This window comes from Amphibalanus amphitrite, unplaced genomic scaffold (assembly GCF_019059575.1).
Source record: "Amphibalanus amphitrite isolate SeventyFive unplaced genomic scaffold, NRLGWU_Aamphi_draft 000114F_arrow, whole genome shotgun sequence".
Classification (NCBI taxonomy): domain Eukaryota; kingdom Metazoa; phylum Arthropoda; class Thecostraca; order Balanomorpha; family Balanidae; genus Amphibalanus; species Amphibalanus amphitrite.
In genome coordinates, this window is record NW_024881609.1 from 226,456 (window position 1) to 251,851 (window position 25,396).

The 25,396-nt window shown below is 48.9% G+C and overlaps 1 protein-coding gene across 5 annotated transcripts; it reads right to left on the bottom strand.

Moving 5' to 3' along the window:
- Positions 1 to 1,246: 1,246 nt before the first annotated feature.
- Positions 1,247 to 23,861, bottom strand: LOC122381106 (leucine--tRNA ligase, cytoplasmic-like). 5 transcript variants are annotated; one of them, XM_043364898.1, is made up of 23 exons: positions 23,789 to 23,861; positions 21,882 to 22,125; positions 18,138 to 18,359; positions 17,636 to 17,797; positions 17,009 to 17,250; positions 16,651 to 16,777; positions 16,228 to 16,414; positions 15,637 to 15,908; positions 15,021 to 15,184; positions 13,951 to 14,099; positions 13,474 to 13,609; positions 12,446 to 12,588; positions 8,929 to 9,056; positions 8,246 to 8,384; positions 7,697 to 7,805; positions 7,283 to 7,376; positions 6,860 to 6,997; positions 6,413 to 6,542; positions 4,316 to 4,440; positions 2,835 to 2,951; positions 2,618 to 2,716; positions 2,059 to 2,290; positions 1,247 to 1,762 (listed from the first exon to the last, which is right to left on the bottom strand). In XM_043364898.1, exons 2-23 carry the CDS (start codon positions 22,104 to 22,106, stop codon positions 1,554 to 1,556), a joined length of 3,549 nt encoding a protein of 1,182 aa, XP_043220833.1. In that variant the 5' UTR covers positions 22,107 to 22,125; positions 23,789 to 23,861; the 3' UTR covers positions 1,247 to 1,553. The 5 variants fall into 5 exon arrangements, with proteins under 5 accessions (XP_043220833.1, XP_043220832.1, XP_043220834.1 ...); XM_043364897.1 differs by having other exon boundaries at positions 23,797 to 23,840; XM_043364899.1 differs by having other exon boundaries at positions 23,805 to 23,829.
- Positions 23,862 to 25,396: the final 1,535 nt, after the last annotated feature.

The window sequence follows — 25,396 nt, forward strand, 5'->3', positions numbered from 1 at the left end:
AGATTCCCTATTTAATATGCACCATTGTCTGAGCCAGTCTAGATAAATCAGCAACAAAGATCGAATAAATACCCAAAATAATATGAATAATAAATCGTCACAAAAAAACGAAACTGACTCAACTCACGGCATTCAAGGTTGTCGAAATTCCGAGCGCTCCATCAAATAAGTCGTGAGTAAAATGAAGCTCATGACGTCATTGGACCGCCTGCCCAAAACGTGATGCACCTCCCCCAAGATTACTTTACTAATACACCTCCCCCTCCCCCTAGACCTATAAACAGGGTTACTTTTACAGGAAAAGTCGAGAGGGGGAATAAAGTTCGGGGCAAGGGCGAATCCAGGGGCATCTGAAAAGGGGGCCCAATGCCATTAGGTTTTTGTTAGGATGGCGCCTGCAGAACCTCACCTACCCCCAAATCCTACTCTCTCCCCGGATTCTGGCCACTTTATATTGTTAGGTTGTCAAAAAATAAATTAGCTAAAAAAATATACGTAGGTACCTACCTTGGCGGTAAGCGGCGGGGGCGGTCCCAACTTGACTGCGCCCTTGCAAATGTCAATCAGTAGTATCAACCTATTACCCTGGCCAAACATCAAGTAGTGCCTTTCTAAATAGAGAGAGATTAACACGTGACTATTTTTGCTAGGCCAAGACCGATTGAAGGACCCTGGTTCGAAGGAAGACCCTTGGTTCGGAGAGGTCATGACCCCCGTCCGTCCCCCGACGCTTTCTACTCGTACGCCGACGCCTGTAGCGATATTTGTCAGTGATTGCGAAGAGAAGGAAGAGACAAGAGACGGTCCCACCGACCATCCGATCGGTATCGGGTCAAATCTGGAGTTCCCGCTGCACTGAACGTAAAATGGTTGGATGGAACCTCAAATTGAAAATTATCTAAGCGCCAGCATTCAGCAACGTTGATTGATGACTAGAGTCTGACCAACGATGATTATAGAATCTGAGTAGCGAATTGATTGAAAATGGGCTCAAAAATAAATTTGAAAGGGAGAAATTCCCCCTTCCCTCCCTAGCCGTTCACGCACAATTTGAAAGGGGGAGCGGAATTTTCGAAGGGGGGAAATTCCCCCTTTCCCCCCTTTAAAAGTTACCCTGCCTATAAAGGCGCAAGTTACTTTACAAAGGCGGATATTTGTTGTTTTTTTTTTTGTGTCCGCAAAGGACAATTACAACTAGTGAAAAAATAAATCCCAAGTTCGCTCAGAAAGGAAAAAAACGCCGGTATTCGTCAATAGTCAATTGTTTTATTTCGAATCAAAATTCAGAGAACCGTGCACCCTGTGTCGCCGGGACAGAACATTTCTTTAAAGCCTTTTGGTGTTGCAAATTCACCGCTTAACACCATTTCCCTTGAGTGCTGACCAACAAAATCCCAATCATGAGGAACCCTCCCCTAAAAACTCCCGTAAAAACCAATAACAACCCTCGCGGAAATTCTGCGACAAGTTGGGCCAGCTTGCGGGAGCCGGTCCACTTGATTAGTCCCTAGTCACCAGAGGAGCCACCTCTGGCTGCCATCTTGGGACGGTCATCACGCGCCCACCATGTAGACGAGCTGGTCGCCGATGGGCAGCGGCTGGCCGGCGCGTCGGCACGTCACCTCCTGACGCGCCGTGTCGATGTGGAACGTGACGTCCTCGCCCAGCATCTCCTTGCCGGCGGCTGGCTCTCCGAACACGGGCATTTGCCGCGGCCCCAGCTGCGGGTCCGTGTATCGCAGCAGTCGCACCTGGGTGGCGTCTGCCGGGGAGCGAGGCGGTCAGCTAATACGAACAGGACTACCGTACAGAGAAGGGGCCAAGTGGAAAAGGGAGATTAGGATAGACAAGCACCCAGCCCATAGCCCAGCTGGACATATATTTCAGACATTGACTCATAGCGAAGCTTCACGTCATATTTCATGATCATGAAAATACGCTCGAGTACGCGACACACTCCCTAAAAAAAAACTTATCTCATTGCAGCTGTCTCTTGAACACTTTCTTACTCATGCGTCAGCTACCCCGCCCCGCCCACCTTCCAGACACCTCACGAACCTTTGACGGCGCGTTCGGTCCTGGCGAGCCGCACAGCGACGCGACGCGGTGTGTCGCCCTCTCTCACGGCCAGTTTCACCTGGAACAGGCCGCTGCCCGGCTGCGGGTTGACCGCCACTAGGGGTACGCTCGGCTCGGCGCGGTACTGGACGTACGGGGCGCCCGGACAGCACTCCTCGCGCACACGCTCGTCGGGCGACTCGGTGGAAAGACGCAGGTTCAGGCCCTCCAGCTGCGTCGAACGAAGGGAGAGGGTCAGAGAGCGTCAGCAGGCAGGGGTATGTAAAAGTCTATTAGAGCTAGAACAGAACCATTGCGTGTCAGAGAGGGCGAGGCAAAAGGAGGGACAAAAAAAAACTAGACGGGGTATCGGGAGCGGTCGCAGACAATCACACAGCCGTTTTATAGAATCATTAGGGCAGGAGTCTTCCTCTATACTCCAAACAACACAACGACGTCGACGGGTGGTGGAATCTACCTCATGCCATCATGCCAACATCGCTGCAAGATCCCGTATCCCATCGCGAATCTCCTCGCGCGGGGAGGGCCTGTTCCTCACCTCGAGCGTGCTGACCAGGTACTCGAGGTTCGCCTGCAGCACCTCCCGCTCGTCGAAGTCCAGAGTGAGGTTGAGAGCCTGCATACCAACAATGCCGACCTGTCGAAGGAAAATGGAGAGTCGGTTGATGACAGCACGAGTCAGGATGTCCCGTCAAATTAGCAGCGCCCTACCAAATATCACATTATTTTGTAAGTGATCGATTATTTTCACCGACCTTGTCGATAACGACTGACACGAACGGCATGATCTTCTTCATGTACTTTTTCAGCTCTGCCTTCTTGCCCATCTCTGCAGCGATGGCCTTCTTGTCAGGGAAACTGCCTCCGTTTGCCTGCAAACATGCACCGGGTTAATGAGTTAACTCATCGTCTAGTGATCAACCGCGGCCAACTATCACCGAACAGCAGCTAGCTCAGCGACCTAGCTACCACTGATCGCCAAAGATCACGAGCCAGTCACCGGTTATCAGTGTGCACCGACGCACCGATCAGAGGTTTGGTGATTTGCGAGATCGCAACACATATGCGAATTCAATGACATGATCACGACATGGTGTGTCAAAAGTGGAAACAGCCGGTGCGCCGTCTGGCAACTCGGCAGCCCGTCGCCATAGGGAAATTCATGCTTTTTGTCGCTTTTTCGCTCCTTATGAGTCACTTGATCTAATTAGATCTTAACTTGGAACGAGGCGGGTCACTTGGACGTATTCGGGAGCCGAATACGGTGTTTTGGAGCCAATACCTGTGAAACCCTACCCGCCCAATGCGAGTTTTTAAGAGTCTGCATGCCCAAATTAACGTTGAGCGCGGCCGTTTTCGGTCGGTTTTCCGCGACCTTGTGGCGAAATCGCCTTATTTATTCAACCAGGGTGGGCTAATTCGCTTAACTAGGAATGAGGCGTTGAAGAGAATTATTCAAGGAATAGAGCTGTGCAAAAACATTTTTTGTATTGTTAAAACTGTATCCGCCCTCGAACGATAAATATTGTTGACCCATCAGATACACATCCCCTGGAATGCGTTTGGACTTGGCTGGATCTAATACTAGCGAGTATCTGCTAATGCAGTTTCTTGGCTTACACAGTACGCACACAAGCATACATACTTCCTGCCCTTGGTTATTCCTCACTTGAATGAAAATTTTGCCATAATAACTATTCCAAGCAGTTAACAGGTTTTAGTGCAGTGCCAAGTCGGAACCGTTCCGCGCCGCCAGTCTCCCAGGCGGCGCGTAACGGCCACCGCCGGCCGCCGCTCTGGCAGGGTGTTTGACTTCATATCTCTGTTGCTAGAAAAGTTGTGGACCGATTTACTTGATTCTTGCATGAAAAGATCCGCCATTCAATTCTTAGCAGATAACGAAAATTTGACGTCAATGGCACGATCCGCTGCCCATATTGTGGTACTGCCATCTATTGACAAGGCTGGCGAACTAAAGCCGGGCGGCTAGTTATTTCCACTTTTGACACACCATGGAAATGAGAACCTGGCAAAAATTGAAAGCTATTATAGACGCTGACGAGATACCCATGAGCCACAGCTCGAGGGATATCAATGGATATCGCACAGAGCTTAGATCGCACTGGATCCCAATCTAGCAGCAGATCTGAAGCAATCGTCACATGTTAGCACCATGACACAATCCACAAACTAAGCCTGCCACTTGAGCGCAGGCAGTGCGGACAGCAGAACTCACCGTGTGCATCTCTTTGAGCGTGGTGAGCACGCACGCCTGCCAGGGCGGGTAGCTGTGCGCGATCCACACCGTGCCGTGAGACGGAGCCTCCACCACGCGCGGCGCCTCGCCCTTCTTCGGCTTGCCTAAGGAGCGTGGTGGATAGAAGTGGGACTTCGCAGTCAGGGCACGGATGAAAGAATAACTTTCAGAACGAATGAACCAGTAAAACGCCTTTTGGGCGACCAACGGAGCGAGCGAGAGGATGGGCCTTGCACGTGCGAAATTGCGAGGGGGTACCTCCAACTAGCTTGTGCACTGCACCCTACTAACCGGTCTTTAGCGATGTGCCAAATTTCAGCGCAATCGGCCTAGCCGTTCTCGAGATCTGGAAGCGGCACACTGCACGTGCGCACGTGCAAGCGGGGTCCAAACTGACTTTTGCACGGCACCCTACTAACTGGTCCCCAACCGTGTACCAAATTTGAGCGCAATCGGCCCAGCCGTTCTCGAGATCTGGGAGCGCCCCCTGCACGTGCGCACGTGCTGTAGCACCCCAACCTTAACACATGCAGATGAATTATCTGATGGAGACCTAACTGTGTACCGAGTTTCAATTCAATCAGCCCAACCGTTGTGCCGTTATTGAGGTTGCAATTTTGGGGGTTCTTAAAAAATGTCCAACTTTACCACGCGCCACGTGCGGTGGTTGGCAAGAACGCATGGTGGCCATCACACCACAGAACTTTTACGTCCAAGTGACATTCAGTAAAGAAGACCGCTTGTCAATCGGATGTCCCGTTCCCATAGGTGGGCATCGTTCCCCAAAATTGTAACTTCGTTACTCGTTCCTCCGTTCCTTCAAAACGTGACTTCCGTTACTCGTTCCTCCGTTCCTCTGCAAATAATGTAACGGAAGTTCTTTTAGTCCGTTACTCCGTTACAGCAAAATAAAAAACGTTAAAATGTTGGGTATTTCACACATTTTTGAGACCATTCTGACACAAACTAAACCTACCGAGAAAGCGGAATGCCCACCAAATCTACCAAGACAGTGGGCACTGATTGGACACTAAACCTTGGAACGTCTGGTGGTACTGATGCGCATCACTTGTCCCCGGCCAGATGCCGGCTGCCCTTCACGAACACTAGACGTTCCAGGTTGGCATCTGAGAGCATAGGCGGCGGAACGGGGGGGGGGGGGCACCGGCGCACCGTGCCCCCTTTGATTTTGGCATTTTAACATTAGCCCTATGTGCGTTGCATGGAAAGAATGGGACAAAAAGTCGGCAGTGACCCCCCCCCCCTCTCCCTTAATTGAAGATGTTCCGCTGCCACTTTCTGAGAGGGTAGCACTTTTTGCACGTAGCACATCTTTTCCCATTGAAAACATGCGCTCTACTGAGGCGCTTGAAGGGACGCCCGTGTTGAACTTTGCGAACACATACTGCAACGCCGGCTCATTGCGGAAGGCCAGTACACTGTACACTGAGGCCATCTTCCGTCTTCAAGTCAGGGCTGCTCAATAATCCACTATTCCGCTGCTGCATTAATGTCTGTGGTTCGGTGAAAGATCAACCCGCTCGGACAACGAAAAGTAACGGAGGAACGACGGAACGGACTAAACTGTTAACTTGTAACGGAGGAACGAACAACCAATGTAACGGAAGTTACTTGGTCCGTTACCCTTTTTAAAATGTAACGAGTCCGTTCCTCCGTTCCTAAAAATTGTAACGGCGTTCCGGAACGGAGGAACGGAGGAACGGATCGTGCCCACCTATGCCCGTTCCTAAGATATTAGCTTTTGAAGAGCGTCCCCACGGCCGGCCGGCCGCTCATACTCAGGATTTTCCCTTAATTCAGTATGAGACTCCGCTCGCTTCGCTCGCTCCGTAATAAATATTACAAACAATGATAAGTCAATCGCTAGATGTTTGAAGCATAAAACGTTAAATTGAGTCGGCTGAATGAGTCATTAGTCTATTTATTCGATCATACGTGAAAAAAAAATAAAGGGACAAAAACCTTAACTATGAAAGCCTTATCAAATGTCTATGAATGTGATGTTGCAATAAGACAGAAAATTTATATTACTAAGCCCAGATGTCCATGACTGACCTGGCGTCATGTAGTTCTTGTACTTGATTCGGAAATCGTGTACGGCGTTGGTGAGGTATTCGGCCTTCTTGAGCAGCATGGGGTCCACAGGGTCGGCCGTCGGCCACCGCGCCGACTGGATGCTTCCCTCCTGAACACACAGAGAAACGGTAACACCACCGGGCAAACTGAATACTTCCGTCCTAAATACAAAGATTAATGGTAACACAAACAGAAAAGGATGGATGAACGTCGGAAGCAAGTCTGCTAAGTCCGTTGGACACTATACCATGACGAACCGAACTGAGTGAGAAATACCAAAAAAGGACCCCCGTTTTGAATCAAAATCATACCATGATCACACTTCGGCAACAATAAATAATTGGAACATCAATCATTCATCTATATGAATTGAGAATCGCTGACCTCCCCCCCCCCCTTCTCTGTCCGCTCTCACACATCACTAACCTTGCCGATGAGCTGCCAGATTTTCTCGGCCACGTGCGGGCAGATGGGACTGAGCAGCAGCGCCTGCACCTCGATAAAGCGGAACACAAGGTCGACGTGCATACCCTCAGTGGTCTGCTCACGGTACGTGTCACGAACCTGGAAAAGGCGGGGGCGGGTGGTCGGATGAATTATTATACATGGTTGATGGTTACTATTTGATGTTATCAAAATGCCGACTGTTCATGAGCAGAACATGAGTTGGATGGCGGAGGCGTATTAACTGCGCGGTCGTGCTAGTGCCATATTTCGTTTAAAATTGACAAGTGTTTTTTTTCCTACCCCAACATAATGCAACATGGCTGTGGGAAGTAAGGTAGAGGCTGAATTACTAAGCATTAAAATTCATCCACGTTTTATGGCGCCCTGTCTCGACGTCCTCACCAGCTGCAGTTCAAAGAAGCCCGTCTTCAGGGCCTCCTTGAACAGACATTTGTCGTAGTTGGCCTGGGTCTGCACGATCTGATGGTTGATGGCGCTGTAACATACGTACGGAGATCTCAGCGTAAGCGTGGGACTGTCGCATCGGGTAAGATATGGGGCAGACCATCACACCCGAGGGTCCCACATAAAGAGAATCGGTAATCAAAGACGATGGGCAGGTCGGCAACAAAACCAGACCAGGCAGCATGACCAATCATATTGTACCAGCTGCACCTGCTGGTAGCAGCCTATATCAGACCAATGAGTACCTATTCATCCAGCAAGCATAAAACCTGATAGATCGCACAGTACGTCCTATACCAGAGTATGGGGCCTTCATTGCCGCATCCGCCACAGTTGAGCCCGTTGACCTACTTGAGGAAGACGCGGTCGTTGAAGCAGCTGGCGCTGCCGGCGCGCAGTGACGCCTTGTTGGCCACCATCTCCTTCACCCACTCCAGCATCGTGTACAGGCGCAGGATGCCTGCGGAAGGGAGAGACACGGGACGTCAGGCGCGTTTAAGTAAAGCTGACAGCACCAAACTCACAGACTTCAGGGAGATATTCTAACTGAACGATGCAATCAGGCACAGTTACATTCACCGTAACAGAGATAACATGAATCTATAACAAAGATTCATGTTATCTATGACCGTAACCATCCAAATCATGATCATCGATACAGCTACCTGCTACATACACTTGGTTACATTCAGTATTTTATCGAAAACGCCCTTGACATCAACATCCCAGTCCCCATGTTACATTGTCACATGCACCATTCGCTTCACTTAACCCATACAGGAGCACAGTAAATGCCCCTGACAAACATTTTACAGCCCATCCCTTACAAAAACGATGCACAATTTACTTATTGCTCTGGGATCTAACATAATTTTCAAAGACCCCTGCAGCACGACGTACCGGCGTCTGCCATCGACTCGACAAAGTTGGCGTCCTCCACCGAGTCACCGGCGTCGGCCAGCGAGAGTCGCATGCCGTCCGCAGAGAACTTGTCGATGGCCTCCTGCAGGGTCAGGAAGTTGCCCGTCGACTTGGACATCTGTCAGGGGGTGGCAGAGGTCAGTCAGCGGGGTGGACGTACGGCATGGGTGGGGAACAGGCGTACGCTATGTAGATTCAGGGAACGCTGAGCGTTGAGAATACCAATAAATCTCGAAACCCGACTCGAGAGACACCCTCACAATCGCCGAGTGACAAAATTATTGAAGATGACAAAGAAAATGATATTGGAGCGGTCCTTATCTGCTCTCTGATCTTGTCCTATAGTCGAGCCGCAGGTATCCTTCGGCACAGAGTTGGACCCAACAGAATATACACATCGAGCAGTAAATTCCTTCTTGTCAGCCCTACCGTATCATTCGAAGGTGAGCAGCACATATTAACTAAAGCCCTAGGTACCTTCTCGGAGTTGAGTAGCAGGTGTAGGCAATTCGAGCTCTGTTCTTTCGGGGGTTGAGCAGCAGATATAATTAATTCGATTTCTACCTTTTCGGAGTTGAGCAGCAGGATGTATAGTTAATACCCAAAGCCCTACCTTTTCGGAGTTGAGCAGCAGGATGTATAGTTAATATCCAGATCCCTACCTTTTCGGAGTTGAGCAGCAGGTGGCCGTTGGCGCGGATGGCGCTGGGCCAGAAGCGCGGCTGGTCGGCCCAGATGGCCGTGTGGTTGTACATGTAGTACGTCAGGTGGTTGGGCACCAGGTCCTTCCCTGGGGGAGGGGTGGGCAGTCAGGGGTTAGACGCCACCAATAATTACGTGATCACGGCACAGGCATAGCATAGCGACGGTTCGTGCAGACAACAGGATGAAGCTGTAGATACGCAACAAAAATAACACGAAGAAAACCCGATTGCGAGTGAAGTGCGCTTACCGACAACAACGTCGAATCTGCCCTCTGGGGCATTCCACGATAGATCGTACCACTTTTTTCCAATTTGACACCCTCATCTCTCGGAATTTGACGAAAATTGGTCTCAGGGGTAATCAAGGGCTCTGAATCCACCTGTAACAATTTCAGGCTTATCAGAGGAGTATTTTTTGAGTTATGGTGTATAACATTTTTTGGATCTTGCTTTGCAGCGCTAAGTTTGGCGGGCTGTAACTCTAAGACGGATTATTTAAATGCCAAATGTTAAATAACATTGAACTTGCAATGAAACAAAGATTAATATGTATTTTTGAAATCTCGAAAAATACGCTATTTTTGATATATGACATCGAGTTTTCTTTAATTTGTATTTTTTGGACTTTGGGACCAAATTTTTTTGAATTTTTATTTCTTTAAAAAAATATTTAGCTCATTGTTAAGAAGTATGCAAAAAATTAGGAAGGTGTTCTTTCTATAAATGTATTTATTTTACGTCACGATAACGGTTTCGAATAGTGATTTCGGGAGGGGAGCTTACAAATGGCGTGGTAAAGCTGCCTTGTGACATCACGGGTTACTGAAATTTCAATTGAAGTCTTAGTCATCTGAAAAAAATGAAAAGAGGGTTCATCCAACCCTCTTTCCTATAACAGCGAGAGTGAAAAAGGCTGTTTGGTTCTGACATTGTTTTGGACGCTAATGACCATAGCTGTCCGAGATGAAAGTTACAGGACGCATACATGGTGTCCTCCAGAGGTCTCACAACTTGTATATCTGGGAATTTTTGAAGGTCACATGAGTCACGTGACATCACTGTTATAAGTCAATGGGGAAATATAAAATATGTTATTTTGGCGCCGAGAATGATCTAAAACTATCTCACGTACAGGTCTCGCGAGATTAAGCGGTAGGTTTTGCACTTTTACATTTCCGGTTATATCTCAGAAACTAATCGATCTACGATGAAGCCATTTTACACGATCATGGCCGGCTTGTTACCCAACAAGTCGATCGCATCTTCAACACTTAACCCTATTCCTGGCGGGCTCCGCCGGGACAAGAAACTGGCGGGGGGGGGGGGCCGATTCGCCCCCCCCCCCCTGAGATCTCGAGAACGAAGCAAGATAGCGACAAGCGGTAAACGGCATCGGATACGCATGGACAAGATCTACAATTTTTACGAAGGTCATTTTCAGGTCAGGTCAAAGATGACGTCACAGGGGTCGAAAAAGTCAAAATGGCGGCGCTAGATATGGAGAGAGTTTTTCTCGAATAACTTTCGAATTAGTCAAGATAGGAACAAACTAAGGGCATCATCGTGATCCTCTCGTCAATCCGCATCGAATGATATATATGGTGACATCGAAAGGTCAAGGTCAAAGGTTGACCTCAGGTCACGTGACCTCGAGGTCATCATGTATATCATTCGATGCGTCTTGACGAGCTGAACACAATGAGACCATCCACGCGTCTGTATCTTGTTCCTGTACGGAGTTATTGGCCAAAAACCTTTGGTGACCTTTGATGACGTCACATGACCTCACAGCTGCCCAACAGCAAAACAGACCTCAAGGTAGTGAAGGTTGATCGTATATGAAGTCATGTATGGTATATGGGGCCATTCCCCCCGTTTTAGTGGTAAAAACAGGGAGTTGATTTTTCCCCCATTGACTTATAATGGGGAGGTCGCGAAACTGACCTGACCTTAGGTCACTGATATCAAAATTCCGAGATATACAAATTGCACATAATGGTACCCTAACTAAATCCTGAAGAGAAGAAATTGATCGGTCAAAAACTCTAGCTCTGGCGTGATTGCAAACTTTTCTGAGGTAGGGTCACCAAACCGCCTCTGGTGACCTGACCTGAGGTCAGATCAACTCAAAATTTTCAGACATGTTGCGTAGAAGCCTTTTAGGAAAAGTCAGAAAATTTGAGCTTCCTAGCTCAACGCGTTTGGGAGAAATAACCAAAAAACCTCAGGGGGGGGGGGGGCTCCTGAGGCCCCCCCCCCCGCCAGGAATAGGGTTAAAAGCCTAAGACGACGAAGATATAGCCTGAAGTACACTAAATTTTCTAGGTGCAAAACCTACCGCTAAAACCCGCGAGACCTGTACATGGTATCGTGATTTCATGCACTCCTTGCAAAGTCCAATGCTTCACTTTTGCATTGCTAGCCTTGCGTGACGTCATCTATGACGTCAATAGGGTCGAACGAGTTTTTCGTCAATAACTCCCGATCAAATTGAGCTAGAGAGTCGGGAAAGCCACCAATGGACTCGGGAAGACCTTCCGAATCGAATGATATGCCATATGATACCCTTTGCCCAGCTTCGTGACCTGAGGGGCTCTGACCTGACCTTGACCCGAGGTCAACTACTTAAGTTGACCTCACCCTAACAAAAAGTATACCATTCGACGTACCTGAGCTAGACGAACACAATGATACCAAAATCGCGGCTCTGCGGCCATTTTTTGCGAAGTTATTTACTAAAAACCGAACCCGTAACTTCAGTCAATTGACCTGACCTAAGACGCTACCAGTTAACCTGAGACCTTAAAATTGGGTACCAATCGCTGCGACTTGTAACGGCACACACGCTCGTTTTTTTCCGCGAGGCTCTACCTCTATTAGAAGCGAAACGGCGTGCTGGGGTCGTATCAACCCCTCCGAAACCCATTTTGTTTGCGGGAAAATGAGGAACTTATAGAAAGAACACCTTTCTAATTTTTTGCATGTCGATTTGCAATGACATGAAGTTTATTTTGAAAAAAATAAAAATGTGAAAAAAATGGTCCCAAAAGTCATTAGAGGCAAATGAAAAAAGATTAAGGTTTTTGTTCAACAATCAAAAACTTTCTTTAGAATTTTTAAAAAGTAATATCAATTTTTGGTTCATCACAAGCCTAGTGTTGTTTCACGTTTGTTGGTTGCAAAACCCGTTCTTGAGTTATAGGCCATCAAACTCACCGTTACAAACTGAAGTTAAAAAAATGTAATGCAATATAACTCAAAAAGTTTTGATCTGAGAAGTCTGATATTTTGCCAGGCGTCTTTGGGGCCTATGATTACCCCTAGGGCCGATTTTCATTAAAATCTGAGAGATGAGGGTGACGGGCCTGGTACGATCTATCGTGGAATGCCCCCTCTGTAAAAAGATGAAGTTTTGGCGACGTACAGGCACAATACGAGTATACCGCTGACTCCGGTGTTCCATTGTCGAACTCACCTGACACTCGCAGGTCGACCGGGTACCAGAACTGAAACTCGCGCCGCATTTTGTCGAGCAGGTTCCGCGGGATGTCGGTTTTCGGAGGTTTCTGCGTTATGCAGAACACGTAGTCCCAGACGTCGGGTGTCAACTGTTCGGGCCTGTCGCAACGGACGGGAAGAGACGAGGTGAGTTACAAGTGTGGGACGGAGTGACGGACTGAGCGGGCCGACTGGTGGCTCATACGGTACATAACAGAACGGCCGTCCGGTGTCACAATTCTCACAACGGTACACAGATCACGAAACAAACAGTACGGCAGGCAACAATGTCACATCAAAGAGTGAAATTAAATCAATGAACACCCGAGGGCAACGGAGAACAATAATACATCCCACTAAATACCATTAAAAGTTAAAGAAATAGACCAAAAAATCTTTAAAATGCCACCATGATCACGGCTTTACCCTACACATCAGTAATCACCAAAAATATAAGTAAGGGCCAATACCAGAAATAGCATAGCAGAACATGCTCACTGCTCAGCTTTCAAGCCACGAACTCCGCTCCAAAAGCACATCTATAAATTACTGCACTTACCTCACTCTCCGTTTCCGGCCATTCCTCGATTTGCTTATGAAGCAAAAGAAAAAGAAGAAAATGCATCTGATGTGTAACGGCATTTAGCAAGGACAAGATTTGACTAAGAAGAACTGAATCACTTAGCTGCTGGTTAATAACCCATCAAAATGTCATAGATTCGCGGCATGAAAGCCAGTGCATCAGCATGGCAAACGGAGTAGAAGCAGAAATAACTAAGTGCCTGCACCTAGCAAGCAGCTTCAGGCTGATTTGTCGACACAGTAGAATCAAACATCAGCCACTATAAAAACCAACTATATAATAGCCAGCTAGGAAACTCGTGTGAAGCTAGTTATAAGCTCGTATCAAGTGAAACTAACGGATATAACAAAAGAGGGTGAGTGATCCATCACCAACTAGGAGGACAGTCTATCACTGTCCTGATAATGGCCCTATCCTCTGACCTGATGGCCGGCTTGGGCGCCGAGCCGTCGATGACGCCCCCCTGCAGCAGGTGTGCCACCGTGTAGTAGGCCATGTAGATGGTCGAGTCTGACAGAGACTCGATCAGCCAGCGCTCGTCCCACGGCAGGCGGGTTCCTGTTGGGGAGGGAGTCAGTGGTCAGTGGTTAGACATCAGTGGTCAGTGGACGAATCAATCAGCCAGCGCTCGTCCCAGGGCAGGCGGGTTCCTGTCGGGGAGAGGGAGTCAGTGGTCAGTGGTCAGTGGTTGCTGGTCGGTGGTCAGTCCGGGAGAGACTCAATCTGACCTAATGACCCGTTCTCTCACCTGATGACCGGCGCGGGCCTGCCATCAGGTACCTACCTAATCTTAGAGTCAAATTAATTGTCTACCAAATGACTGCCGGTTCCCAAGTTTATCTAGCGCCGGTGCCACCCCACCGGTGCGGCGCAAGGCGGCCAGGAAGGCCGGCACCCACCGAGTCCGTAGGTACGCGAACACGCGTGCTCGTGCAGCCAGTCCAGTGTGGCAGCGAAGTTGCGCCGCGTCTCGTCGTGATACGTCTCCATCTTCTCCAGACACTCGGCCGTCTTCTTGCGCCACGAGGTCTCGCCGTAGTCCAGATACCTGACGGACAAAAAGGAACAACTCAGCTATAGAACCTCTGACCCGTAGCAGGAGCACTTACAGAGTACACAACTGGCCGGGCGGACAAGATTCAGACAAGGACCACATATTTTTGGCCCATAGTAAGCTACCTCCCAGTAAGTTATGCAGAGTGGCATAGCAGACATACATTCTTGTCACTTATTTGATGAGTAATACTTTTCAGCCGATAGCTTGATAGCCAGTAATGCAAATTACCGATGGATTTGGTATTGAGCATCTACGGCCACAAATCCGCCTCTATAGTTCGTTTTTTTTTTTCAAAAGGACGCTGGCTCAAAGTTCAATATCGAAGCTCTCACGTGAGTTTTGGCAGCTTCAGTGTCTGGCGAAGAATTTCTTACCGAAAAAATAACCGATTTCAAATTCTGCACGGTAAGTAGCTGGAAATTGTTTCTTAAAAATGAACATACTATGACGACGTCACTGGTGGCAGCAGGCACCCAAATGTCCGTGCAATGGGACGAGTGTCAACGAATTTGGGTGAAACTTAGTTTTTCACTGTTACCGAGCTTATAATCGAGTAAGCAGTTCCGTCCATGATAGCTATAAGTTTCATTGCAATACATGTTCGACAGTATGACGTCACCACTGTTCTCATATATGGTTCCAAAACGCACATATGTAAATTATCAGGAAGAAATTACATGTTAAAATAAGTTGACGTTCGATTTTCCCAGGTTCAGTTTTTGCTCGTTTTGCTCGCTAAAACACGTGCTTGTTCGAAAAACATACTTGGAGCCAGCGTCCTTTTGAAAAAAAAAACGAACTATAATCGATGTGTTTTGCTCTAGTAATTAAGGCTATCGACTGCCAGTTACGATATTATAGGGCACCGAACCGACTTTACCTTCAGCACCCTTCTTTCACTGCCCCACTCACCACTGGTCGCAAAGTGCCACCACACACTCGTCTCCGGAACGGGAGATGATCAGCTTCTCGGGCTCCTGGTAGATGACGGCCTGGCCGCTCTCCACCAGTTCCTTTTGGATGGGCTTCTTCACGTCCTGCACCTTCTTCCCCTTGTGGGCCGGCACCAGCATCACCTGGCGAGGAGGGCCGACCCGTCAGACGTCAGCTTGACGACCAGGTATTGGCTAAACGGCACAAAATGTAGTATGGGAGGAAAAAACGACAGCAGAAACGGCTACAAAGAGGAGCATACAGAAAACAGCAGCCCAAAAGAGCAGTTGTGCTTCACGAGATCAGATTGTCACAACAAAATCTGGAAGCTAACAGAAAGCATTAATTGTTTCAATGACCAATTAAATCACAGGTAAATACAGTTCGTAATCAAAATGAGCGAAAGCATTATTAGTTTCTAATTAGGTGCGAAATTGGTAAGTTCGCATGAGCTCCAGACACACGACCTTTTTTGCTATTTACATTTATCCTTTGCCTTCTACTTCGAAATAGCAACGCCCTAATCCGCAATCTAAGCGCTGCAGTCACCAGTCACCACGCTATGGTCCAGCCTCAGCCACCCTCTCGGACTCACCCCCTCGTAGAATCCCTTCAGGTAGACCTGCTCCTTGGCCTCTGCCAGCTTCTCCTTGTCGTTCTGGCTCTGCACCTTGAGCGCGTCACAGGCGGTGACGGCGCTAAGCGGACCCAGGCCGGGCACCTCGATAATCGGCACCGGCTCAAACGGCAGCACCATCTCGTCTGTGACGCCGTACTTCTGACGGAGAGGAGCCTTGTTCTTGAGGTCCCGCAGCGCGGCCAGGTCGTCGGGAGCGTCAGATGGTACGGAGGTCACCACGCCCGTACCTGGTGGGGTCACAGGAGATGGCGCGTTATTTATCTGATGGGGTTTAAGAAATCAATCGAGAAAGTTTGTGCTGGAGATGCACAGTGATTGCGCATTGGTTCACTTCGTAATTCAACCGCTGAAACCGATCTGGGAACCCAGAAGCGGAGCAAAAGTCAATAACTAGCCTGCTGCTCTGCATGATTCTAAAATTTAACAAACGGCTCAGTCACTGACCCATGACATTATCCCAAGTTGCTCAAAGCTCTCCCCTTCTATTCTTTGTCACCATCGTTTTCCACGACTTCACCCTTCGCCCGTGTTGTCACCCCCACTCACCCTTGTCTTCCTTGATGGTCAACATGGGCAGTGTGTAGATGGTATCGTATGAGGTGAGTGGCGCCCGCAGCGGCAGACCCATGATGTCCTGGCCGGTCAGCTCGGCCAGCACCGGGACCTCACCCTCGGCCGGTGTCAGTCCCTGGTAGGACATGTTGCGCGCCGCCCGCCTCGTGCACACAAACACCTGCGCACATAAAGAAAAGAACACGATATGATCAGAAATTAATAAAACACCACCGGGCACCGGCCCTTGCAGCCAATTGCTTTCAATGAGCACAGACTAAGCTATCCGAGAATAGTGCAGAGTGGGACACGATACAAGCGAGATAACACCGCAGATCCTCGTTTTAGATTTTCTCCCTCGAATCAACACCAAGCACGGAGCCCGTAGCCGGTAGCCTGGACCGCTATGTCACCTACCTCGCCGTTGCTGGTCTCGAAAGCGATGTACTTCATATCGGGCCGCACCCAGCAGTTGGTCTGGCCGTACATAGTCTCCGGTCGGAGCGTGGCCGCCACCAGGAACACCGGCTTGTTCCCAGCCGCCCTGTCAGAGGGCGTCCAACGGTCACCGCACTGGTCCATTCAAACGCATGGAGAAAATATGCATTGGTGAGAGTACTCTAATGATTCATAGGTAACAAAGATATACACAGAAAAACGAATATGAGGCTAGCTGTTTTGGTGAGACAACAGACACACACACACAGGCGCTGAAACAGAGTATGTAGCGATGCACCCATCTAGTGTAGAACTCCCCGAGCGTGTCGTATCTTACTTGAGCGCGGCCGGGACTGTCTTGGCCCTCATCTTGATGAGCGTGTACTCCTGGGGGCCGACTCCCTCGCCCGAGCTGCGGTCGTGGTCCATGCAGGGCTGCGCGTCCCTCGGCGAGTAGATGGTGTACCGTTTGCCGAACTCGACTTTGCCAAGCTGGCGGAGTCGGAGAAACTGCCACCGCACGAAGGAGTCGTAGTAGGGGTTGGCGTCGGTGGTGATGAAGCTGCGCCGCCAGTCCACCTGCCAGCAGGGTTAGATAGCGCAGTCAGTGACGGGTTCCGCGCCGGGCACTGGGGCTCAGTGCCACCAATGCAAAAATCGGCAATGGCACGAAGCCAGTCGTCTGGTCGGATAGCTTGGCCCTCACCGGGCATAAAAGTTTCTCGCTTACATCAGCAGTAATTCTCGTGTCCTTACTCCGCCATTTTCCCTTATTCATCCGTTCACCAGTCTCAATAAATCCCATCAGTCATCATTAATTACAATAGCCATCCCTTCACCAGTGGCAGTCCCACTATCATCATCAGCTGCTCCCCACCCTCAATGACAGCAGCTCCCCTGCCCTTTCCCCCTCCCGCGTCCAGCCGCCCCTCTCCCGTCAGACACTGACTCCACCGCAGCTCACCCTCAGTCCGAGGCGGAGCAGATCCTGCTGCGTCAGCGGAGGAAAGTAGCGCAGCCAGTGGTCGGCGTCGGCAAACTTTTTGATCTCGTCATCGGGAAGCCCGAGACTCTGCATGATCTGCCACTGGTACTTGCAGCCGCCGGCCTTCGCCGCTGCTTTGCTCTGGGGATGGACGCAGACATCAGGTCAGCCAATAGGACGTAGCTCCAGGGTGCTGAGTTCAGGAAGTGAGGCATGGGCGAAAAGAGTGAATACATCGGGCTTTAGTTCGTGAAACTGGGCTTACTGGGCATCGAGTGCACACTTAGCACACCATTCAGTAGCAACAGCGAAAAACGCTCAAACATTGAAAGTTAGGAAATGTCATGATGTTGCTCCATCCAGCTCGCATTTCGATTCCTGAATACTCATCTACCAAACTGAAACTTAGACAGGTCACATCCTCTATGAGCAGACCGCGGCCACCTTCTGGTGGGCATGCACTCTCAGTGCCTGTATCTACCTTTTTCCCCTTGGCCTTGTCCTTGATGATGGGATCGCCACTGTCCTGCTGCTGGGTCTCATCGTCCCGGCTCTCCTCGGCCGGGAAGGTCGGCGGACAGCCGTACGTCTCGATTTCGCGGCGCAGCTTGTCGGCGCACGCCTTGATCGGCATACCGGTGCAGTGGAAGCCGAACGGGAACAGGCACTGTTTGCCCTGCAGGCGCTGGTAGCCGACTGCAAACTGGAAGTGGGAGCAGACATAGGCCACATGGTGAGAAAACATACACTACAAAAAAAAAATCCAGCACACTTGCACAGACATCACTGAAGTCAAAGATGTGTCTTTTTATGAATAATGCGAATATAATAGTAAGCCATCATGCTTTTTGCCAATATGGCAGCCGCTCTCCTATCCCACAAAACTAATATCATTGCAACAAGTAGTAAATGTAGAATAAAGCAAACAGCATTTCTAGTGGTTGATAGCATAGATCATTCCAATCTACACCTTTTGTCAGTTTATTTCGGTACGTACGCGTCCATTTTAGAACTAGCGGATTCTTTGTAGACAGCCCGCAAAGCTATGTATCAGTATAGCATTGCATGTCGGCCGCTTATAGCGGTGATCGGCATTAGAGCATTTAATTTCGGCGCACCAGCAAAAGGCGCCCGTGTTCGGCGTGTCCGCATTGTAATTCGGCGATGTCGCTGGAGATTGGAGGCTGCCGCACGATATTTAGAACAGCAGCAACCAAATTCGGAGATATTCATTCAATTTCGGCGGCTGTTTGGAAGCAGGCAGAGACTTCTCGCTTACAAAATAAGCCTGTTGGAGCATTGTTATTAAGTCAAGCGTTTTTCAAGGTGTTTACTGTTGCCACCGTCTCATTGTCTGGACTTGTACTGCCTCCGGCCCTCCACCCTCTCCTTTGTGGCCGCATATTCCATTCGCATTCGCCAGCGTTGAGCATGATTTCACGTTCGTGCCTCTGTGGTTTAAACAAAACATTACAATGTATTGATTTTTATCAAGGAAGAACTAACATAAGTGCAGAGGTATCTGCTTATAACGAAGACGGCGGAGAACAAAACCAGGCCGACAGGGTACGCGACTACTGAACTTTGACCCCGCCCGTGCGCCAGAGACGCCCGGTGTCGTCGCGCGGTTGTTGAAAGGATGCGCCGAGCGCCGGATGTGGACAGTCAGATGCTGCTTGATGTGTGTTTGTGTGTGTGTGTGGGGGGGGGGAGGGGGCGAAGAAAGATACACCTGCCGCAGCTACGAGTCTTGTTCATGGGACGGTTTAGAATGTCAGCGCTAAGCTTTTGGTGGTGTTCGTGGGGGTGGGGCGTAGTGATGGGAGGCGTGGGGATACGAAAAAGAATGCTGAATTTATTTTCGTGTCTCTCTGCACACAGTAGGTAAGGGATGTTTGATGTCATGGGTGTCGTTTTGTGTAGACTTGGTAGGGCCCGAGCCCTACCAATAATTTCGGAATTTTAACATTAACCCTATGGCGCTGCATGGTAAGAATGGCTTTGGCATATGCTTTGGTATCCTAACAATAACCATTAGAGTAAAATAACACCTTTCGATGAAATGGGTTCATGTTTTGGGCAAAACCCTGGCACACAGTGACAACAGCACAGACGTGCTTCAATGAAAGATATTCGGGGTTTACCTCGAGTCCAACAACGATTGGCGTTTGCCTTGTCAAGCGTCGTCCGCCATGTGCGGACGCCGGACAGGAGCGGGTACTGTAATATTAAAAAAAAAAACGAAACCAACCCACGGATGTTATTTTTTAGGATAAATAGTACTAACTCAATAAAGCTTATCAATTTTCACATCAAAATTCGAAACAGGAAACAGCGAAACGGCCTTAGGTAGGTACTGTGAAGCTAAACAAACCATGACCTACTTTTCTTTCCCTGAGAATATCCCAAAGCCACAAAGCTGTATGACGATTTATTTGATGTTCAAGAAGCGCTCCTGAAAATATGAACCATCTGGGTGTCTCCGGTTACCCGCCGAAATTGAATGAACAGTGCCGAATTTGGTTGTTACTCTTGCTAAATAGCGTGCGCTACCTCTAAACCTGTGCTGGCGCCGCAGATTCTACTTGCGCTATTGCCGAAAATGGAGCATATTGCCGCTGTGCCGAAATTGAATGCTTTACCGCCGACTGCCTGACCTGCGCCGAGATATTATGCGATTCTTGTACATAATATTGCGGTCTGTCTACACACATTTCGTTATAGTTCGTTTTTCTTAAGTTTGCCCCTCACTGTAAACGTCTTTTTGAACACAGCACGAGAATTACTAGCTGAATTACTGAGAAAACTGGTTAGCGCACATTGTATTGTAGATATGAATAATATTACCAGTAAAACGCCTTTTGGGCGAAGAACGAGCGAGCGAGATAGTGAGCCCTGCACGTGCGGAAGGGCGAGAGGGTACTTCCAACGGGCTTGTGCAAAGCACCCTTTTAACCGGTCGCTAGCGGTGTGCCAAATTTGAACGCAATCGGCCCAGCCGTTCCTGAGATCTGGAAGCGGCATTCTGCACGTGCGCACGTGCAAACGGGGTCCAAACTGACTTTTGCACGGCACCCTACTAACCGGTCCCCAACCGTGTACCAAATTTGAGCGCAATCGGCCCAGCCGTTCTCGAGATCTGGAAACGCCCCCTGCACGTGCGCACGTGCAGTAGCACCCTAACCGCAACACATGGGAATGCATTGCCTGGTGGTTGCCTACCTGTATGCCAAGTTTCAGCGAAATTGCCCTAGTAATTACCGAGTTATTGAAATGGGAACAAATTTGGCACCTCTTATTGTTGTATTTTGCACGTGCACTGGGGGTCACTCACATAGATCAAGAGTATCCGACCTTTGGTAGAAGGGATGCAGCTACCCTATAAAATTTACCGCAAGTCAATCGTTCAAGCCGCGGCTGAGATATGGGCCTCTCAAAATCACTACTTTTGCAAAACAGCTTGAACACCCTTGACTTTTCACGTGGCACGTGCCACGACGGTCACTGAGATGTATCAAAAGTAGTCAATTACGGGGTAGAAGGGATGGGGCTACCCAGCAAAAAAGACCGCAGGCCAATCGGTCCAGCGGTTGCTGAGATATAAGCCTCTCAAAAGCGTTACAGGCCGGGCCGGGCCGGGCCGGGCCGGGCCGGGCCGGGCCGGGCCGGGCCGCTCATACTGAGATTTTTCCGTTATATTGAAATGACTTCGCTTCGCTCGCTGCGCTCGCTCGCTCGTAATCAAAATAAGGTTTGAACACCGACGATTTAACGTTATGTTAAGCGCCGTGCAATTTATTTATTAGTTCAGACATAATTGCTGAGAAGTCGTCTATCCCTGTGGGGCTGTAGGTATTGGCAAATACGAGCTACGAGTCTGTGAAAAAGTAAATAAATTTGATGAAATTGATCGTCTGTGAAATCTGGTGAAATCAATGTGCGCCAACCAGTTTTCTCAGTAATTCAGCTAGCAATTCTCGTGCTGTGTTCAAAAAGACGTTTACAGTGAGGGGCAAACTTAAGAAAAACGAACTATAGTTCTAAAATGGATGATTACGCAACCGAATTTAACTGACAAAAGGTGTAGCTTAAAGATCAATCCTGTATACTCAACAGTCACCATTCACAGCGCTAAAGCAAGCAGCTAGCAATACATACACAACACAGCAATGTGATATCATCATCATTATTTAGTCTGAGCATCAGTGAAAGGGATTGTACTTACCTCACATTTAGTAAGGCTAAACGTATGTCCCAAATGCAGTCTTCCATTCATGTATGGATATGGAAAAGTGACAAAATATTTTTCGCCTTTCCCTGATTTTGATGATTCTGGGGCATTTTCTTCAAAAACCTTGTCTCGTGACCATTTTTCTTGCATGTCACGTTCGATCTCCTTTAGGTAATCGACCTTGAAGGTACCCTTCCTTTCCATTTTTATATCACCCATTTTGGTGCTGGGAACAAATCTGAGAACAACAAAAAATTCAAAATATTCTGACAAGTACACACTAACACAAGACAAAAGCAATCATTGCTAAATAAAAATCCTGAAATTTTGAGACAGCAGCAGCACAGATTACAAGACAGAATAAGCTTAGGCAGAGACACCTCAGGGAACTACTGAGTACTCATACTCGTCTCATACCTAAACATGCTGAGCTCAACACACAAGAAGTTGAGTAGGCCCTACTAGATATGGCAGCAGGGGCGACGTCTGCTAAGAGAATACCGAATTAAGTGCCGGGACCAGAAGCAAGCCACAATTTCGATGTCGACAGGCTGTGTCCGGTTTTGATAGAGACTTAGAACAGGGCCCTGTTTCACCGGTGATAGCAGCACGCATTGCGTGAGCTGACATAATGTGATGACGTCACACTAATGACGTTTCGTGTAATCCATGAGCTTTTTCATAGCTGCTTTTGGAACCGAGTTGCTGTCTCGTTGATTGCGTTTGATAAATTTGTTTGATCGCACGGCCATGAAGAAGTTAGCAGCAATATTTGATGACATCACACAGATTGACGATGTCATGGTTTGTTGCTGTTTCCATGGAAACCCAATTTGACACGTGTAATTAGCAGCGTGCTGCTATCAGGGGCGTTCCACGACAAATCGACAAGTGCCCTGCACCCTCATATTTTATTTTTTGCTTAAAATTGGTCTAATGGGTTGTGCTGGGCGGGGAAGCCAGCTGTGGCAAGGATTTTTTCTTCAACCAACGGTTTTCGAGATATAGCCTCGAGCAATTCCTGGAGGTCGCGTTGCAGCCCTATGTTTGGCGGCCTATAACTCAGAAACTATTGGTTTTTCTACGATAAAAACTTTATATGGTTCAACTCACAATCAACCAACAAACATTTTGGCTATCTCGGATTTTCAATTTTTGAAAATGGTGATCACGTGACCTTTTGACCTATTTTTCGAAGATTGACCTTGATATTTTCCCCACTGAAAGTTGCAATTTTGTCTAATGACGATTAAAGCCTTATCAATTGTCATTCATATGCGATAATAAAAAAGTGGTTATCGCCCTGCGTTGACCTCGGGTCAGGTCCATTATTACGAGCGGGAGCGTCAGCGAGATCTCGAGAACAAAGCAAGATAGCGACAAGCGTTAAACGGTACAGGGTACACACAGATAAGGTCTATAATTTTTACTGAGGTCATTTTCAGGTCAGGTCAAAGATGACGTCACAGGAGCAAAAAGGAAGTCAAAATAGCGGCACTACATATATATGAAGTTTTTCTCGAATAACTTTCAAGGTATCCCAGCTAGGAACAAACTAATAGCACCATCGTGATCCTCTCGTCAATCCGCATCAAAACATATGGATGTTGACCTTTCGACCTTTCAAGGTCAACATCCATATGTCATCCATATGTTTCAGCAAAATTTTTGGATCTTGGCAATACTTGATTCTGGAAGTCAAAGTCAAGTGGAGACCAGTGACCACGCAACGCCAGCGAACCCAACACAGCACAACTCCGGCTTCCCCGCTAGGCGCCAGCCACGCACCACATAAAAAATGACTACCACGGCTACCCACAGTTCGACCCAAAATAATGAGTTATCGGAACATAGCAGTAATAATAGACATAAAAAATAATACGGGAACCCAGCACACTGACACGCTCACCGCCGTACACTACCACACCACACACAGCAAGCACTAAGCAGCGCAAACGCAACCAAGCGGCAACTATCGAATGCGCCGTTTCCGCCGTTCTCACACCACATCCGTCTAAGTCCGAAGTAATCGTCTGCCAGAATCCAAATAAATGACGTCAGAAGAACAATTTGTGTGCGCTTCTCTTTGGAACTGGAGACTGGGCCGGGGGTCAGGATATCTTCTTGTTCAAAACACGTTTTTTGCTTATTTTTTCTCACATTTCAAAAATCTGTTAAAATCTGTCGAAATGAGCTTGACTGCCACGACCTAGCAATGCACATTGTGATTTGCATAAGAATGAGTCATAACCAACGCCAAACCAAGGCAAGTCATAACATTCACGGATCTTGCATCATGAAAATGACAGAGGAAAATGACGACATTTACGCGCGACATTACGGAAGAAACAGTAGCACATTCAAGTGTGCTTATATCATTATATAAATGAACAAAAAATGAATAAGAGCTTGGATGATCAGGAAATTGCCCATAATTATGGCCTGCATTCCCATCTACATCCATCACTACGCATGAGCATAATATGCAGATCGCAGGCATATGCAGCAGTTACGTCATATTTTTAGAGATTCGCACAGGATCCAATTATCAAATACACCACCCATTATAGAGTTCAGTGCATTATAGAGTTCAGTGGTTCAGTGACGCCACCAGATAAACAAGACCCTTGGAGATTGCGGAGGAGATTGGGGCCGTTGGGCGGTTGTCTTTGTTTTCCGGGCTACGGAACCTGCCGGAATTTCGATCGACCACTATATATGGCCTTGGATCGACCCCACCGTCAATCGGTGAGTTAGGGCCCCTATCACCAAAAGAGGCCGTGCGAGGACTTGGTTGCCAGGTTGAGGACGGGTCTGACCAAGGTAGTATATACCGATTACCCGTCTGACGATGCCTACGCCAACCTCCTCGACTGAGACGACTGGCCACGGTTCGTCGGCTAGACGAAAGCGTCGTGCGGCTGTCGACGCCGCCGCCGTCCCGCCGGCCTTGGTCCCGCCTGTCCCTAGCTCGACTACCGGCGTCAGCTGCTCGACTCCCGGGAGCCCGGAGGTGGATTTCTTTTTGGATTTCGTGGCCAGCAGCTCGGATGAGGACAGCGATCTTTGCTCGCTGTTGAACGCAAGGTTGAACGGCTCCTCTGCCTCCGCTGACGCCACCGAACGCCGCGCCTACACGGATGAGGAGGAGCACACCCTGGCTCGGCACGTGCTGCAGCTGCGGCGGAGCGGCGCCCGGCTCGGCGGCCGGCACGCCTGGCAGTGTCTGGAGCAGCGCCGGCTGCTGCCCGGCCGCAGCTGGCAGTCGATGAAGCAGCACTGGCGCAGCAGCATGATGCCGCGACTGTTCCCCGAGCAGCCGCGGAACCGGCTGGGTGGGAAGGGCCGGCCGCCGTACCGCCGCTTCACCCGCGCGGAGGACGAGGCCATTCTGCGGTACCTGGAGGAGGAGCCGTGCCGCGCGCTCCGGGTCGGCGGCCGCCGGCTCTGGCAAGACATGGCCCTTCGGCTCGGTGGCCGCACGTGGCAGAGCCTCAAGGAGCGCTTCC